Source organism: Dipodomys merriami, unplaced genomic scaffold, assembly GCF_024711535.1.
Source record: "Dipodomys merriami isolate MVZ:Mamm:240054 unplaced genomic scaffold, mDipMer1.0.p SCAF_15, whole genome shotgun sequence".
NCBI classification, from domain to species: domain Eukaryota; kingdom Metazoa; phylum Chordata; class Mammalia; order Rodentia; family Heteromyidae; genus Dipodomys; species Dipodomys merriami.
In genome coordinates this window covers 18,190,254-18,208,160 of record NW_027202826.1, presented here as the reverse complement: position 1 = coordinate 18,208,160, position 17,907 = coordinate 18,190,254, and the positions used below count along the sequence as shown (strand labels likewise).

The following is a 17,907-nucleotide window of genomic DNA, read 5'->3' as shown; positions in this document are numbered from 1 at the left end:
AAATAAAATGGAACAAGGGTGAGGCTAGAAAAGTTAGATGTTATGGGAGATTGTGTGTGTGTGTGTGTGTGTGTGTGTGTGTGTTGGTGGTGGTGCTGAGGATCAGAACTCAGGGCCTTGTACTTGTTTAGACAAGCTAAACCCCACCCAAACATTTGGGAATTTTCTATAAGGCTAGTTTGAGACTTGCTTGGTTGATTTTGTTTTGTTTTTATGAGACAACTAATAATTCTCAAAGAAAAAAACAGTCTCATTAAATGATAAAGATGGAACTAAATGAATTAAGAGCTTAAACGTAGGTAATAAGAAATTAGAAGCAAAGAAGGTTGGGACAGTCTTCAAACCTATAATCTTAGCTACTTTGGAAACAAGAGGCAGCCCTCAGACCTCTGGTGAAGCCCAAGATCATCAAAAAGGGGACCAACAAGTTCATCCATGTTGGAAGCCAACAGTAAAGCTCTAAGGTCATCTTGACCCCTGTGCTCACTTGAAGGCACGTACAAGGAGCTGGCTTACTTAAAAAACACCGGTGCCCAGGATTGTTTTGCTATGTCTGCAGAGTTTGTTTTACTTTCTACCAGTTGACCTTGTCTTGTTTTACTGCACTCTGTTTTTACTGAAATTTTCCTTGTTTTTCTGGACTATTGTAACTTTATGTTACCTCTTGACTTCTAATAGTATATATTTTAAAAAGTTAAAAATAAACAGTGCTGCAATCTTGAGCTGCAGACCTCCCGACCCCATCTTTTGTCTTATGTCTTTATTTTTCCATCCTCGCCCCCTAATTCAGGATTCCCTTTTGTTGCAGGCAGGCTCCAGCACATCCACCACCAGTCAAGATTAAGCATAACTGGCAGAAACCCAGGGGCATAGACAACAGGGTGCAGAAGAGATTCAAGGGCCAGATCTTGATGCCCAACATTGGTTATGGGAGTAACAAGAAAACAAAGAACATGCTGCCCAGTGGATTCCGGAAGTTCCTGCTCCACAACGTCAAGGAGCTGGTAGTGCTGCTCATGTGCCACAAGTCTTACTGCGCTGAGATTGCCCACAATGTTACCTCCAAGAACCGAAGAGCCATCGTGGAAAGAGCAGCCCAGCTGGCCATCAGAGTCACCAATCCCAATCCCAATGCCAGGCTGCACAGTGAAGAAAACGAATAGATGCCTCACATACACCTTTTATTTGGGCTTAAACAAACCACAGAAACAAGAAAGAAAGAAAGAAAGAAAGAAAGAAAGAAAGAAAGAAAGAAAGAAAGAAAGAAAGAAAGAAAGAAAGAAAGAAAGAAAGAAAGAAAGAAAGAAAGAAAGAAAGAAAGAAAGAAAGAAAGAAAAGAAAGAGAGAGAGAGAAAGGAAGGAAGGAAGAGAGAAAGAGAAAGAGAGAGAGAGAAAGAGAGAGAGAGAAAGAGAGAGAAAGAGAGAGAGAAAGAGAAAGAGAAAGAAAGAGAGAGAAAGAAAGAGAGAGAAAGAAAGAGAGAGAAAGAAAGAAAGAAAGAGAGAGAAAGAAAGAGAGAGAGAAAGAGAGAGATAGAAAGAAAGAAAGAAAGAAAGAAAGGAAAGAAAGAGAAAGGAAAGAAAGAGAAAGGAAGGAAGGAAGGAAAGAAGGAAAGATCGCCTCCCTAGGCCAGCCTGGATTTTATATATAATATATGTTTATATAATATAAATATAATGTGATTATATTATAAATATATGCTAATATAATGTATACTAATATACACACTTATATATATATACACACACATACTAAGAAACCCATGCACACACCTTCTCAAACAAAAATCAAAGAATGCTAGCATACAACTTTGATCCCATTTTTGATCCCATCTGTGAGACAGGTCATAAGTGAAGAGTCACAGTCTGAAGCCAGCTCTGAGGGCAGGCAATGCAAGAATCTACCTGAAACACAATTAAAGCAACAAAAGGATCTGGGATATGGCTCAGATGGTAAAGCATTTGTGTAGCTAACAAAGGCCCTGAGTTCAAGTTCCAGTGCTGAGGAAACAGAGGAGGAGGAAGAGGAGGAGGAGTAGGAGGACGAGGAGGAGGAGGAGGAGGACGAGGAGGAGGAGGAGAGAAGAAAGGGGAGGAAGAAACAGATGAGAAGGAAGGAAGAAAGAAAAGGAAGGAAGGAAGGAAGGGAGGGAGGGAGGGAGGGAGAGAGGAAGAATTTAGAAACTAAGTCTGGAGAAGATAGTGAAATTCTATGAGACCATGAAAAGCAATGACACACACTAAAAAAAAATACTGACAGGGAAAGATGTTTAAAAAAACTGTTAAAAAGAAAATATGTGGGATGCGTAACATCTGCACACACCTAATATCAAATTTTAAATTATGTAAAGCAAAAAGTTAAGAGGAGTACTGTAAGAAATCAACACATGCTAAAAAGCAATTTAAAACAGTATGGTCTATGCATCTCCAATGCTTATCCTCACTAGTAACCACAGAAACGTAAATTAAAAATACATTTGCATACCCTTACGCACCTCCAGAGTATCAAGTGTTTTTTAAGTCTGGCGACGTGAGCACGAGTGAGGGACATCCACTCTGTAAATCTCTTTGGCCTTGACGTTCAAAGTTGGAGCACAACATGCATGGTACGCATAAACCGACATGTTGTACAGCTCCTTTCTACAACTACAATACTAATTTTTGAAAAAGAGTTGGAGAGCCAGCGATTCCATTCCTAATCATAATACTTACCAACCGTTAGGAGGCATTCCACTTCTTACAAACGGCCATACAAGTGTGACTCCAGGACACTTCACTCCACCTCAGTGGTTGCACCTAAGGGGTACTTGGCTTTGGTCCCGAAGGTTCCAGAAAATCCTGTGTTCTAGAGGATAAGCAGAGAGTCCCAAGGAATACTGAGAGGAGCTTTTTGGCAGTGACTCCACACCATTCTCCGGGACTTTTGAGTTTTTGTGACTGGGTTTTTTCTAGTGTGCGAATTATCTTAACAGTGGACTTATGAGTATTAGTTCTAAAGAGTACCTAAGGAAACTCAAACCTATGTGCATCAGGAAACATGAACAGAACTTTCACACAACCACTGACTCATCTTCAGCAAATAAAGAATAAAATAGTCAATTCACACAGTAGAATATTCAAGAATCATGAAAATGAAATGCAACAAAGGCAGCATCTCACTAACAGGTCAGAGGGTAGCACAGGAAATAATACATATATTCATTTTTTAATAGATTAAACTATTGTATAGGGAAATAGAAATATACAGAAAGACTATACCATCTTCAAGTAAATGACTCTCAAGGAGAGAGAAAAGAGAAGTTCTAGAGCAGTGGGGATGTCCGTAATAATTATTTGTATAACTCAGCCCAATATGTTTCATGCACTTTTCTTTATTATCTTAAGTTTTGTGATGAAAAAAAATTCTTGGAGCTCTCCAGAGCAATAAGTTTACAGCTGCAATATAATAACACAAATCACGTGGGGAATGCTGAGCTAAGCTGTGAAGCAATAGAAAGGCAAGTGATTGGAGGAGGAAACAGCAGGACTAGTATTTATTCAGACTTTTCAGTGCAGGACACAGAGTATTCTGGGTAGAGGTGGACAGCTTCTCACGCCAGAAAGAAATTTCCAAGGCAAGGTTCCCTAAGGGAAAGAGAAATGAGCACCAAGGGAAAGGTAAGTACATAACCTGTATCTGTTCAGTTTGGACATTTGTGAAAAAAGCTTCCTTCAGGGTTAAGCTCAGATCAAAGAAATTTAAAGCTGATTAAAAGGAAATGAGTAGTCTCCGTGCTAAGAATTTATTCTAAGGAATTAACTGTAGGTTTGCCAAAGCATTTACTAGAAGGATATTTTAAATTAAATACTATTTAAACAGCAAAATTTAAGCAACTATGCTATCACCATAAAATAGAATTGTACCTATTGTGTATAAATCTAGATTTGAAAATATTATCTGCAATATGATCCTATTCAGGAAGACATCCAAGATAAAAATCTGCTGGTTTGAAGACTAAACTCAAGCAGCACACCTACAAAACACATCAGTGCTCTGACAAACAAAACTGTGATCACTCACAATGGAATGAAATTTGTTAAGCCAACACATCCTTCTGGCCACTTACAAAAATCTTTAAGCACTATAAAAACATATTTTTTCTTTTTTTGGGGGGGGGGGTGTGGTTGTGGGGCCTGAACTCTGGGCCTGGGGGCTGTCCCTCAGCTCTTCAGTTCAAGGCTAGCGCTCTACCACTTGAGCCACAGTGCCACTTCCGGCTTTTTTCTTTTTTGCTTATGTGGTGCTGAGGAATTGAACCCAGGGCCTCAGGCTTGCCAGGCAAGCGCTCTACCACTGAGCTACCGTCCTAGCCCAAAAACATATTCTTTCTTATGAAGGGGGGGAAATCAAGTCATTCTATCAGGATAAATTTTTAATAGAATTATTTGTTTAAAAATAATTTATGGGACTGGGAATGTGGCTCAGTGGTAAAGTACTTGCCTATCATGCATGAAGCCCTGGGTTCAATTCCTCAGTACCACACAAACAGAAAAAGCCAGAAGTAGTGCTGTGGCTCAAGTGATAGAACACTAGTCTTGAGTACAGAAAAACTCAAGGACAGAGCCCAGGCCCCAAGTTCAAGCACAGGACAGGCAAAAATAATAATAATTTAATGTAATGACTATAACATAGAATTGACTTAGGTTCAAATGAAGATCCCTTGTCTTCAAAATAATATATGTAACAATCTGCCACAAACAATTTATCAACAAATTTCAGTACTACCTTTTCTCCCATGATACTGTATTTCTTTGCCTCTCTCTTTCTCTCTCCATCTCTCCTTTCCCTTCACTTCCATTTCTTCTCTCTCTCACTCCTTCATTCCCCTCTCTTTCAGGTTATTAAATGCAAAGCAGCTGTTGCCTGGGAAGCAGGCAAGCCCTTATCTATTGAGGAGATTGAAGTAGCTCCCCCCAAGGCTCATGAAGTTCGAATTCAGGTGAGTGAGGACTTTCCCTGGTAGATATACCCATACCCAAAGTGCAGGCTTGATTTCTAACAGTTTACTCTGACCTGGTATGAGTGAGAGGCCTTAGAGTCTCCTCTCCACCAGTAGTTATAGTATATAACTTGAGTTATATTTATAGGTCCAGATTAAAGTAGGCATTATCTCATTTTTTATAATGGGCTTAAAATCTGAGAATCAGCAAAGGAATTCACTTAGAACTAGGCTTTTGTTATTCTCCATTTACCAACTATTAAAAAGTGTTATTGAAGGAAAGTAGAAGGTGGACACCTGTGCCTCACATCTATAACCCTATCTACTCAAAGGCTAAGATCTGAGAATGGTAGTTTGAAGCCAGCCCAGGCAGAAATATCCTCAAGACTCTATCTTCAATTAACCACCAAATAAGCTGGACTGGAAGCTTGGCTCAAGTGGTAGATTACCAGCTATGCACAAAAAAAAATGTGAGGAACAGAATAGGTTCTCAGTTCAAACCCCAGTACCAACACACACACACACACACACACACACACACACACACACACACACACACACACACACACACACACACACACACACACACACACACACACACACACACACACACGAAAAGCAGAGCAGTGAAGACAGGTAAGTTCTCCATTTTTGTTCAAGCCGTTATAGATTTGTATGTGAGAATGAATGGAACAACCTTTTTGTCAGATACTAAAGAACAATTATACAAAGATACTCTGAAAATTCATTTAGGCAATATTTCCCATTTAACTATAAAAATGTTATTTCCTCAACATTATTTCATGTAGTTTCAACAGAATTTGAACAAGCCATGGAACCTTTCTTCTCTCTCTGCCTAATAGGTTTTATTCTGCTCTTACTACTTGCATTTTTCCTCTGCTGAAGACAATAACAGCCAATCCTACATCTTAGGTTTTTTCAACAATGATAGTTAGAAAACTTGCCCAGGGGCTGGGAAGGTGGCTCAGTGGTAGAGCGCTTGCCTTGCATTCATGAGGCCCTGGGTTCAATTCTTCAGCACCACATAAGTAAAAAGAAAAAAGCCGGAAGTGGCGCTGTGGCTCAAGTGGTAGAGTGCTAGCCTTGAGCTGAAGAGCTGAGGGACAGTGCCCAGGCCCACAGTTCAGGCCCCACGACTGGACAAAAACAAAAAAACAAAAAAACTTGCCCAGCCTATTTTCATTTGTTCTTTTGGTTTTTTACAAAATATAATTCCTAAGTTCTAGGGGTGCTGTAAGGTTTCAAGATGACATGAGATCTAAAATTATTGTAACATCTATCTCAACAGTAACTGTAGAAATATGACTCAAGTCTGTAATTACTTTGTAGGTAATGGCCACTTCCGTCTGCCACACTGATGCCCTTAATATTGACCCTAATTTCAAGAATGGTGTGTTCCCAGTGATTGTTGGACATGAGTGTGCAGGAATTGTGGAAAGCATTGGGCCAGGAGTGACCAACTTCAAGCCAGGTAATTTTACCTTCTGATTCAAACTCAATAGAAAAACCAGGCTTTTTCAGAGATGATTTCTGGTGGTGTCTTGGCTTTGCATGCTGTAAGTGATCTCTGTTAACATAAGAGGACCAACCATCTTTTCCCAAATCAAAAGTGAGACATAGAACCTATAGTTAACATGGAGATGGGACATTTGAATTTGGAAGTGTCTAATAAGATCTAGGAAATATGGCCACTTTATTTATATAATGTGCTCAGAAATTGTCCTAAAAGCTGGGCACCAGTGGCTAACCCCTGTAATCCTAGCTACTCAGGAGGCAAACAGCTGAAGATCGTGGTTCAAAGGCAACCTGGCAGGAAAGTCCATGAGACTATTATGTCCAATAAACCAGTCGAAAAATCAGAAGTGGTGCAGTGGCTCAAGTGGGACAGTGCTAGTCTTAAGCTGAAGAGCGCAGGGACACCATTCAGGCCCAGAGTTCAAGCCCCATGACCAACAAAAATAGAAAAGAAAAAAGAAAAGAAATTTGTCCTAAAACACAATATTTTATGATTAGTTAAAATTAAAACAACCATGGTTCAGAAATGTTATACTTTATGTAAAATAGAAAGTATGTCACCTATTTTAACATTATATAAAGAATAAGAAGACAGTTTAAGGTTTAAAAACACTATACATATCAATGTTAGCCTAATTTTCTTTATGGAAGCTTGTAAGATACATATAATACCTAAATAAAGCATGTCAATGGCTGAGATTATTTTCTTCACCTCACACTGCCATGTGACCTATGTACTGCCCTCTTGTCACACAGGATAAACATGACTCTCTTCTTTGATGAGATTGCTCCAGACTTAGATACATGGCAATGGTATCAAATTTCCTATCTCTATCTAGCCTATGTATCATCTATATTAATAAAGGATCTGTTTTACTATTCATAGTGTTTGAAAATACAAATAATAATAGTCATGCTACAAAGAATTACAATGAAATCATAGGACTCTGAAGAGATAAGACCAACAGATTTGTCACTTGACTGCCCAGTGCAGTACATAAAGAAAAACTGATATCTCACCTACATAGAAAACCGTAAGAGAATCACAGTCTAAGGCTGACCCCTGGGCAAAAATGTGAGACTCTATCTGAAAAAAATAACTAAAGCAAAATAAAGGTTGGGGACATGGCTCGAGTGGTAGAACACCTGCTTAGCAAGCACAAGGCCTTTGGTTCAAATGCCAATACTACCAAAATAAACAAAAAGACAACATATGCAATACGGAGAAGAATCCATACTCTTACATTTTAATGAAATAAAACATTTTAGCTAACTGTACTTTCTAGTGAATATGTAAAAATGATAGGAGTGACTCTGATCATAAGTTGAATATCCTTTGTATAGCTACTGAAAAATAGTTTTAAAAGGAAAAAAATGAAAAAATTTAAATGCTGTTCCCTTGTACAGAGATTTTTGGAGGGGGAAGGAGTTAGGGATAGAGTTCAAGGCCTTGTACATGATACAAAGCACTCTACTATTGGGCCCTATCTCCAGCCTTGCTTTTAGAAACTTATAATACCTTAGGATGCCTAGAGGTATGGATCAGTGGTAGAGTGTCAGACTAGCAAACAACAGGCCCTGAGTCAAACCCCAATACTGCCAAAAAAAGACAGAATCATACCACATATGACCTTTCTTTCTAGGTGACAAGGTTATTCCATTCTATACACCTCAGTGTAAAAAATGCAAGTTCTGTCTGAATCCACACACAAATTTTTGTGGAAAATTGCGGTAAGTTTCTATATGTTATTATTAGGATGTTTAGCAATGGGTTGGCTATACCTAAATGGAGTTCAGAAGAGGCAAACCTTCTGTTCACTAATTATACTTCTAATGTATCCCAGACAGTGCTCCAAATATGCAGTAACATGCTGCAATATTCTTTGCAAATTTTGCAATGAATATCAATATCAAAAGGAATGTCCTCTAGTAATAGAGAGGACTAACAAATTGCTATATAGTAGCACATTGGAAAAGTACAGTGAAATGGTCTAAGTTTGAAGTATGTGTATAGAACGATTTGACACACATAATGTCTTTTCACACAAATAATGATATTAGGGGAAAAAACAAGTAGCTGAAGGATATATAGTATATGCTATTATACACAAAACAATAGGCTAGAAGCGCATACTATAAAATAGATACCATTGAGGTGATAAATGGCAAATTCAAAATAGTATCTACTCTGCAGGAATGAGAGTAGAGTCATTTGCTTCCGCGCTTCATAACTCAATGTCTCCTGACAGATTTTCACATAGGCAGCATGGCTTGAGTCTAAATCTTAACCACCTTATTTTTATTTCACTGAAACTATAGGAGGGCCTATTTGTTCTTAATGCTAACTGAAGCTAGTTATCTCAGAAATTAAAATACTACTCATAGGCCCTGAAGCTTGGTAGGCTATAAGCCAGCTCCAGCAAAGTAAAGAGACCGTATGTCAAAAGCAAAACACAAAGGAAAGGGCTGAGGATATAGTTCAAATTGTAGACTGCTTGCCTAGTATGTAAAAGGCCCTGAGTTCAATCCCTACTACCAAATAAAACCACAACAAATACTATACTGTGCTTGTATCTACTTCTGTGCTTCGGGCTCCTCATTTATAACATGGGGATAGTAATGTCTGATTTGCAGACTTGTTGTTGATGCTCAAAAAACCCAAACTACATTCTTCTGCAAACTTTAATGAAATAAAAGATTTATCAATAGAGATGATCAGAATCTATGTCTACTTTTAACATGTTCATCCCCCCCAAAAAATTAGCATCAGATCAAGTGTTTAGATCATAAATGTTAATTTAGGAGGAAATATGGTAACAGAAAAATATGTTAAGCCCAATTTCAGGTATAGCAACAGCAAAATTCCCTAAAAAGAACACTCTGTAGGACAAATGGCTTGGTTTCTTTAAAAAAAAATCAAAAAAACAGAGGAAGAGAGGATACAAATGAAAGGTTACCAAGATATTTATCAAACCTCATGCACTATGTAGATATATACATATGTAGATATATACAATATTGAGATATATACTGAAATATTTCAATGCAGATGAAATAGTGATATCTGAAATCCATACAGAAATAATTTACATATTGTGGAAGATAATAGATAGAACCAGACAACCTATGAGTTGATTGTAACTGAAGCCATGAACAGATGTACAGGCTTTATTATAGTCTTCTGTTTTTATAATAACATTCTTCAATAGAAACTGTTATGAATTAATACACACATAGACCTTAAAAGGGTTTCTGGCACACACACAAAGCCTTCAACAAATGTTAGTTGCTATGGTCTTTAAATTTTTTCCAAAAGACTATAAATTATCACCTTAGTTAGTTTCCCATTTTTTCCATGTGAATTCCATAAAATTGTCATTACAGATAAGGCAAACACATTTTATTTAAAAAGTGATCAGTGTCCTAATTACTTTCTTCTTCTTTGTATCTCTCCCCCTCTCTCTTTTCAATTATCCAGTAATTTAAAAAATCCTACTGTTGATCAAGAACTAATGGAAGATAAAACCAGCAGATTTACCTGCAAAGGAAAGCCAATTTACCATTTCATGGGAGTCAGTTCATTCTCTCAGTACACTGTGGTGTCTGATGTCAACCTTGCAAAAATACATGATGATGCAAATTTAGAGCGTGTCTGTCTGTTTGGATGTGGGTTTTCAACTGGCTATGGTGCTGCAATCAACACTGCCAAGGTGAGTTGTTAAACAGTCCAGGATATACAAACAGAGGGTTACTGGGAAGCAATGTAAAGAAACCATCATCAATTGTCTTCAAACGTTGGCTATTTTGTTTCTTGCTCTGGGATAAATAACTTAGCCTCTCTAGAAAAAATACCCATTGGTAATACTTGTGAGAATAATTGAATTATATCACCTATGTAAAATAGCTGGCCTCATAGATGGCTAGGCTTAGCACCTGTTACATGTTATATGCTATACCAGCCTGCTAGATTATAAATCATCCCGATGTAAATAAAGCCTGATCAGATATGTTTCATAGTATCTTATATCAGGACAACTGACCCAAAAGGCAACAGGAACCATAGAAACCCTTGCCATCACCTACTTCCTCCCTGATGCTGGGGATTCTCTTTCAATCAATAACAACTTATCTTAGTTTCCCATCCCTGTATCTTCTGCCACCCCTGATGGTAGTAAGATATGGCTCTGGAATCCCATGTTAGAAAAAAATTACCAAGATAATAAAGCTAGATACAAGAGAGATGTTGAGAAAGTATCTTCTAAGTGGATGCCTCAAATGTTGCAGAGATTTCCTCGACCTCTCTCAGATTCTTCACTGTCAGACAAGACATCTGGACTCCATTCCATCTAAAGAAATCAGTTATTTGGAATCATAAGTGAGACAATTGCCTCAGATTGAATTTTTAAAGGGTGAAATATTACCTCCTTGAAATGTGTGGGCTTTTATTTTTTATCTGACCACACTGAAAAGTAAAACAAGTGAGTTATTTTTATTTGAGTTTGTTCTTTATGAACTGACCATCTTCATATCCCTTAAATAATTCTCTAACCTTAAAAGGTAATGTATCCATTTTCACATTGGCAGAATTTCTTAATTGGATGTATCATATAGTTTTATACCAAGCAGTCTCAGGCTTGTAATTTGGAGTCTTCACCTCACCCTACCCTTTAAGAGAAACTAAAAATGCTGGGCACTAGTGGGCACTAGGATTACTAGTGTAATCCTAGCTACTCAGGATCATTTTTCAAAGCCAGCCTGGGAAGGAAAGTCTGTGAAACTCTTATCTCCATTAAACCACCAGAAAAACAGAAGTGGCACTGTATCTTAAGTGGTAGAGTGCTCACCTTGAGCTGAAAAGCTGAAGAACAGTACCCAGGCCCCAGAGTTCAAGCCCAAAACTGACAAAAAAAAAAAAAAAAGCAAGAGAGAGAGGGGGGGAAGGAAGGAAGGAAGCAAGGGAGGGAGGGTGGGAGGGAGGAGGAAACCAGCTGCTATAAAAGTAAATTATAAAAGTGTAATTTTCCTGCCCCCAGGTCACTCCTGGTTCTACGTGTGCTATCTTTGGCCTAGGAGGTGTAGGTCTTTCTGCTGTAATTGGCTGTAAAGTAGCAGGAGCTTCCAGAATCATCGTTACTGACATCAACAACAAGAAGTTTACTCTCGCCAAAGCCCTGGGAGCAACTGATTGTCTAAATCCTAGAGAGCTAGACAGACCCATCCAGGAAGTCATCATTGAAATGACCAATGGCGGGGTGGACTTTGCCATTGAGTGTATAGGAGGATATCAACACATGGTTTGTACATTTTTTTCCTTGTGTATTTTCAATGTGTTCTTTAATCATCAAATGATAGATGAAGATAGGCTGCTTGTAGTTGGTATGATTATTCCTTCTTAATCTTTTCAAACAAAATAAGAACTGTCAGCCATAATTCATTTAAACATGCCCTCAGCCTTCCATGCCCACTGACATATCCTGTATTCATCTTCTTTCTGTTACCAACAAGGAAGTGTCTGAGACTGGGCACTTGTATAGAAAAGAGGTTTGTGTGCGGTTATGTAGGCTAGAAGTCCAAACTGTATAAGGCTGTCTACAGTCAGGATGGCCCTCAGGGCTGACAGCATCTGGGTGGGAATATGTATGAGGAAAAAGTCACATGGCAAGACAGGAAGCCAGAGTGAGGATCTGGGCCAGTAACAACCACAAACTGGGCCATTCCTCTTCATTTGAGATCCCTTTTAATTGCTCAATATAACATATTATTAGACTGAAAATAATTTTCAATTGTGTTTTCCAATTTCCTATGTCTTTTTTATTTACTTTTTTCTGACTTTCATAAGGAGGTTAAGATTTCATGGGTCCAGTGAGGTGCCCAGTACTTCCTGTTTAGAGTCACCCTTCCATCATTTTTCCCCATCCCATCTGTTCTCTCTCACCAGGCTCATTTCACATTGCCTACTTTCTTTTTTTTTTTTTTTTGTCGGTCGTGGGGCTTGAACTCTGGGCCTGGGCGTTGTCCCTCAGCTCTTCAGCTCAAGGCGAGCGCTCTACCACTTGAGCTACAGCGCCACTTCCGGTTTTCTGGTGGTTTATTGGAGATAGGAGTCTCAAGGTCTTTCTTGCCCGGGCTGGCTTTGAACCGCGATCCTCAGATCTCAGCCTCCTGAGTAGCTAGGATTACAGGCGTGAGCCACCAGCGCCCGGCAGCCTACTTTCTTTACCACATAGGAACAGTTAATAACTTGGCTGTATTTGTCCCCTGTCCCTTCTCCTTTGGGAATAAAAAAAATCATTTTTGTTTTGTAGTCCAGGTTGGCCTCAAAGTCACTGTGTAACCAAACTGGCCTTGAATTCACAATGTTCCTGGAATAATCCTCTAGTACTAGAATCACAGGCTTGTGCAACCACATTTGTAACTGGCCAAGAAAATGTCCCTTTTGACTATTAAATAAAATAAAGTAAAAAGTCAACTATAACACATAGACCATGAACAGAAGTTAATTGCTATAATGCCCAGCATTATTCTTCACTAAATATTCACCTAATATGCATGTGCTCAAAGACACTAAACTGAAGGTGTTTTTTGTTTTGTTTGTTTGCTGGGAATAACTGAAGAGAACTAGAAGTGTGTGTGTGTGTGTGTGTGTGTGTGTGTGTGTGTGTGTGTGTGTGTGTGTGTCTGTGTGTCTGTGTCTGTGTCTGTGTGTCTATGTGTCTGTGTGTCTGTGTGTCTGTGTGTCTGTGTAGGGCAAGTGCCTAGCAAGTGCAAGAACCTGAATACAAGACTCCAGTATCATACCCATATAGAAAAGAATGAATTTATGAACTGAATTATCTGCCCATGGATTCCTCTTGTTTCATTAGTGTGAGTTATAGAAAGCATTTGTGGCCAAGTGCCAGAGGCTCACCCATGTATAGCTAGCTACTCAGGAGGCTGAGATCTGAGGATCCCAGTTCAAAGGCAGCCCAGGAAAAAGTCCATGAGTGTCTTATCTCTAATAAATTGCTCAAAAAAGGCCAGAAGTGGTACTGTGGCTCAAGTGGTAGAATGCTATCCTTAAGCAAAAGAAGCTCAAGTACAGAGCCCAGGCCCAGATTTTAAGCCCCAAGACTAGCAAAAATAAAATAAAAATAAAAACTAGTTGTGATTTCATTCCTTTTCACTTACATCTTTACTCAGCCTGATTCCTAAACCTCTTCTAGAGAAGAGATAAAGAATAAATTCAACATCCCCAGAAGTGGACTCCATAATGTATCCAACCCTGAATTTTATCTGACTGATGCAAACCCTAGAAGAGAATGAAAACTTGTGATGAGAACAAAATGTTCCCTAAAATATTGTGTATTTCCATACTGGAGTTCATGTTCTGCTCTTCTACTGACTCTAGAAATCTTTTGTGTTTGACCCTTCAGAGAGCAGCTCTAGACTCCACATCAGTAGGTGGGGGAACCTGTACTTTGGTTGGAGTGAAGGCTGGTGACAAAGCACTGGACGTGTCTCCAGAGGAGCTAATAATGGGCCGTACTCTAAATGCAACACTCTTTGGAGGTTAGTATTTTTTTACCTTCATAGATTTTAATTTTCTTCATAGTAATATAAAATTGTAACACTGAGGATTATTGAATCATTTCCTTAATTAATAATTAACAATTAATTATTGAATCATCTCTTTACTGAGAAAGTAAACCATATCTAAAGACTGTATAAAAACTACTCATTATGTGAAAGTAAATGGAGTCAATATAGAAAGATAATCAAAACTAGCAAATTGAAATTCAAATTGTGCTGAAATAAACCAACATAGAGTAGCAGAAAGTAGACACTGACCTAATTGAGGTAATTTCTTATCTAGAGTAGAAAATAATCTTTCTGTGTGTGTTGTGTGTGTGCACAAGCACAGGTGCACCCCAGTATTGGAACTTGAATTCAGGGCCTGAGTGCCATCTCTAAGCTTTGTTACTTAAGGCTAGTGCTCTATCATTTGAGCCATAGCTCTACTTCCAGCTTTTTTGGTGATTAATTAGAGATGAGTCCCACAGAGTTTCCTGCCTAGCTCGCTTCAAACTGTGATCCTCAGATCTCAGCCTCCTGAATAGCTAGGATTACAGACATGAGCCATGGTACCTGGTTTGACTATTTCTTATGAAGACAAAAAATAATAGATATAGAAAACTAAAGCTATATAGAAAGTATAGAAAATTAAAGATGTATACAACATCAAAAATGGAGGGGAGGTGTTATATATATTTGAAACTTGGATTGCTTCAGACTGACCTAATATTAATTCACCTAACACATACTTATTAAACTACTTCTTCATGTGACATCTTTTTCTTTATGTGGTATTTTGACCAAATTACAGGATGGAAGAGTGTAGATTCTGTACCAAAGCTGGTTAATGACTACATGAATAAGAAATTCAATCTGGATTTATTTGTGACCCACACCCTGCCCTTTGACAAAGTCAATGAAGCATATGACCTAATGAACCAAGGAAAAAGGTAAATCACTAGATAGATGATTTGAGTGGTTTAGAAACCTTTGTGCTGAGTCTTTTAAAATATCATTTAAGCCAGGTGCCGGTGGCTCACAACCGTAATCCTAGCTACTAAGGAGGCTGAGATCTGTAGATCACGGTTCAAAGCTAGCCTGGGCAGGAAGGTCTATGAGACTCCAATAAACCACTAGAAAACCAAAAGTGGCACTGTGGCACAAGCGAAAGAGTGCTCGTCTTGAGCTGAAGAGTGCAGGGATAGCACCCAGGCCCAGAGTTCAAGAACCCACAACCAACAACAACAACAAAAAAAAAACATTTAAGACCTCTCCAGTTTGCCTTTTCTGACTTTCTTTATTGTAACTGTTAAATTACAATTACAAATCAACAATTAAATAATGGCCACTTTGAAAAAAAAAGCTGTTAGTTCTGTAACGCACCCTGTTACTTACAGTATGATGTGGAGCACTAGTACAAACTGGTATGTGCTTGCCCTTTCACCAGTGTTCACGAGGTGGCATTACTCCCCTACAAGGAGAGGCTTCTCAATATAATGTTAGACCCCCTCTGGTTCAGTGTACTCCTGAGTCTAGAATGCATATGTTCTGCAATTTGACATGGAGTGTCCACACCAGGCCCTACATGAAAGCGCCCTGCGACACCACAGGGATGTGAGCACACAGTGGCAGGTGTCAGACTGGTGAAGGATCCTTCGACTCTGTCATTATCTTGCTCTGACACTTTGACCCACAATTTTAGATATCAGGTGCTCTCTTTTATTGGACTCTAGGAACTGATTTATAGCCATGTTCCAATTGAACATTACCCTAGGAGTGGGATGTGGGTAAGACAAGGATTGATTAATTTACTTAAAATGTTCAATATTGTTCAGTAGAAGCAAAGAATGAAAAATATGAGGAATAAGATTACTTAGAGGAGGGGGGTGGGAAGGTGGCTCAGTGGTAGAGTGCTTGCCTAGCATGCATGAAGCCCTGGATTTGATTCATCAGTACCACACACAAAGAAAAAGCAAGAAGTAGGGCTGTGGCTCAGGTGGTAGAGTGCTAGCCTTGAGCAAAAGAAGCTCAGGGAGAGTGTCCAGGGCCTGAGTTCAAGCCCCCAGGACTAACAAAAATAAAAAGATTACTTAGAGGAGATACAGGGCAAGGAGGAAAAGTAAACTTGAAGGCCTAACAAAGATATGAGAAGCTAATGAGGAGGTAAAAATGACAGGAGTTCACAGAAGAGAATAAATGTTTTAGAAAACGTAAGAAGGTCTATGATTTGAGGACCCAGGCTTTTTCACAAAGAAAGAATATGTGAAAGCCACAACATAAAAAAGAAGTTCAATCAAACAGAAAGAAAAAATAAAGATTATCTTTAAACTATACTATAAAACTTTACTAGTAAAGTAATATGCACATCTCGCTACGGCCCAAATTGTGTGTTCTTCAAGTTAGTAGCTGGGTATGGGTATGGAGCCTTATGCCTGAAGTTCATAGTTCCTCTACCATGACCCCTTACCCTAGAGATCTCAGTCACAGACTTAAGTGATAGTCAAATGGAAAATATTCCATCACTTTATCAGTAGGTTGGCAGGTCTCCATTTCTGCAAGGAGGCTTCCCTCATAATTAGCGCTGAAACAGAGGCCTAGATGTCATTTTCCCTTGCTGATCTCCAGAAGAAACCACCTGATTGTCCACACAGATGAAAAGGTAGCATCAGGAAAGGAACTTAATGGTCCTCCCAGGTATACTCACCATGTGGCACAGGTCCTCTTTCCACAACTGCACAGAAGCAAGGGAGTAGATGAAGGGGGTTTGGACACCACATCTGCTTACCCTGGCTTGTGATGAGGAAAAGTCTCAGTTTCTCCTCCCACACAAAGATGTCACTTCCAGTTTCTGGGTAGATAAAATATGTAAGCATGGTACCCTGCTGATGTCAGGAAGTCTACAGTAATGTCTGAGATAAGGAATTCTCTGTCCTTGAGGCTTATCCCCTTCTTAATTCCCACACTTTGAAGTTATCAAGGATTGAAAACATCTGGGTTGTCAGAAAGTAGCATCCCAACACACAGAATTCCTCTCATGAGCATCTTTGCCTTGGCAAAGAGAAAGCCAAGAGCAGTGACTAGCCTCATTCCTCCTTGGTATGCTCTATTATCAACAGCACCAGAGGGCAACAGGACCTCCACAGCTCAAATGAGATCACATTTTCCTGAATGACTATGAAGAAAGATTAGACCAAACGCTGAACTTATAGAACAAGTATTTCTTGTGGGCTTTGGGTAAATTAATTTATTAATGCTTTATTTTTATTAACAGCATCCGAACAATTCTGACCTTTTGAAGATCCCAGGAACAATTTGGAAGATCATTGTCTGGTTAATATAATAAATCAAGGAAAGTATGACTTGTAAGAAACAGTCTCTGTTAATATCTCAGCATAAAATAGCAATTAATAGGAGCAGCATCTGTAATCATCTATGTTTTCAGACTTACCTGTGTTAACAACGATAACTAAAGTATTCAAGAATAGAATCATAAGATGGTTAGGAATTGTCTAAAACTTTGGGGAGAAAGAATGAAGGAATAAATAAAACTGGATTTTGTTATGTTTATAATTTTTAAGCTCACTAGTGAATATATGGAGTCTCATTATACTATTGTCTTCACTTTTGTCTGTTGAAATTTTTCTACAAAAACCTTAAAGTATTACTATGTTTATCACTATGTTGATTATATACATATATAAATTACTGTTACATGATTTCTGTGTTCTACTAAGCCACAAGACATTCTTTGTAAATAAGTTGCCAAATTATTTCCTTTTTAATTTGTGTTATCTTCTCTTGTCCCCTCTACTATAACCAGAAGTAATGAGATATCACAACCTAC

The 17,907-nt window shown here is 38.6% G+C and overlaps 1 protein-coding gene across 1 annotated transcript; it reads left to right on the top strand.

The window, feature by feature from the left end:
- The first annotated feature begins 3,557 nt into the window (after positions 1 to 3,557).
- On the top strand, positions 3,558 to 17,907 carry LOC138826924 (all-trans-retinol dehydrogenase [NAD(+)] ADH4-like). The gene is made up of 9 exons (XM_070022319.1): positions 3,558 to 3,654; positions 4,875 to 4,976; positions 6,327 to 6,468; positions 8,156 to 8,243; positions 9,991 to 10,222; positions 11,546 to 11,806; positions 13,925 to 14,060; positions 14,875 to 15,013; positions 17,335 to 17,907. Exons 1-9 carry the CDS (start codon positions 3,637 to 3,639, stop codon positions 17,357 to 17,359), a joined length of 1,143 nt encoding a protein of 380 aa, XP_069878420.1. The 5' UTR covers positions 3,558 to 3,636; the 3' UTR covers positions 17,360 to 17,907.

Bases quoted from the DNA above. Each gene is read 5' to 3' on its own strand.
- LOC138826924 (XM_070022319.1), top strand. The intron at 8,244-9,990 runs GTAAGTTTCTAT...TCAATTATCCAG, and splicing joins AATTTTTGTGGAAAATTGCG to TAATTTAAAAAATCCTACTG. The intron at 11,807-13,924 runs GTTTGTACATTT...TTGACCCTTCAG, and splicing joins TAGGAGGATATCAACACATG to AGAGCAGCTCTAGACTCCAC.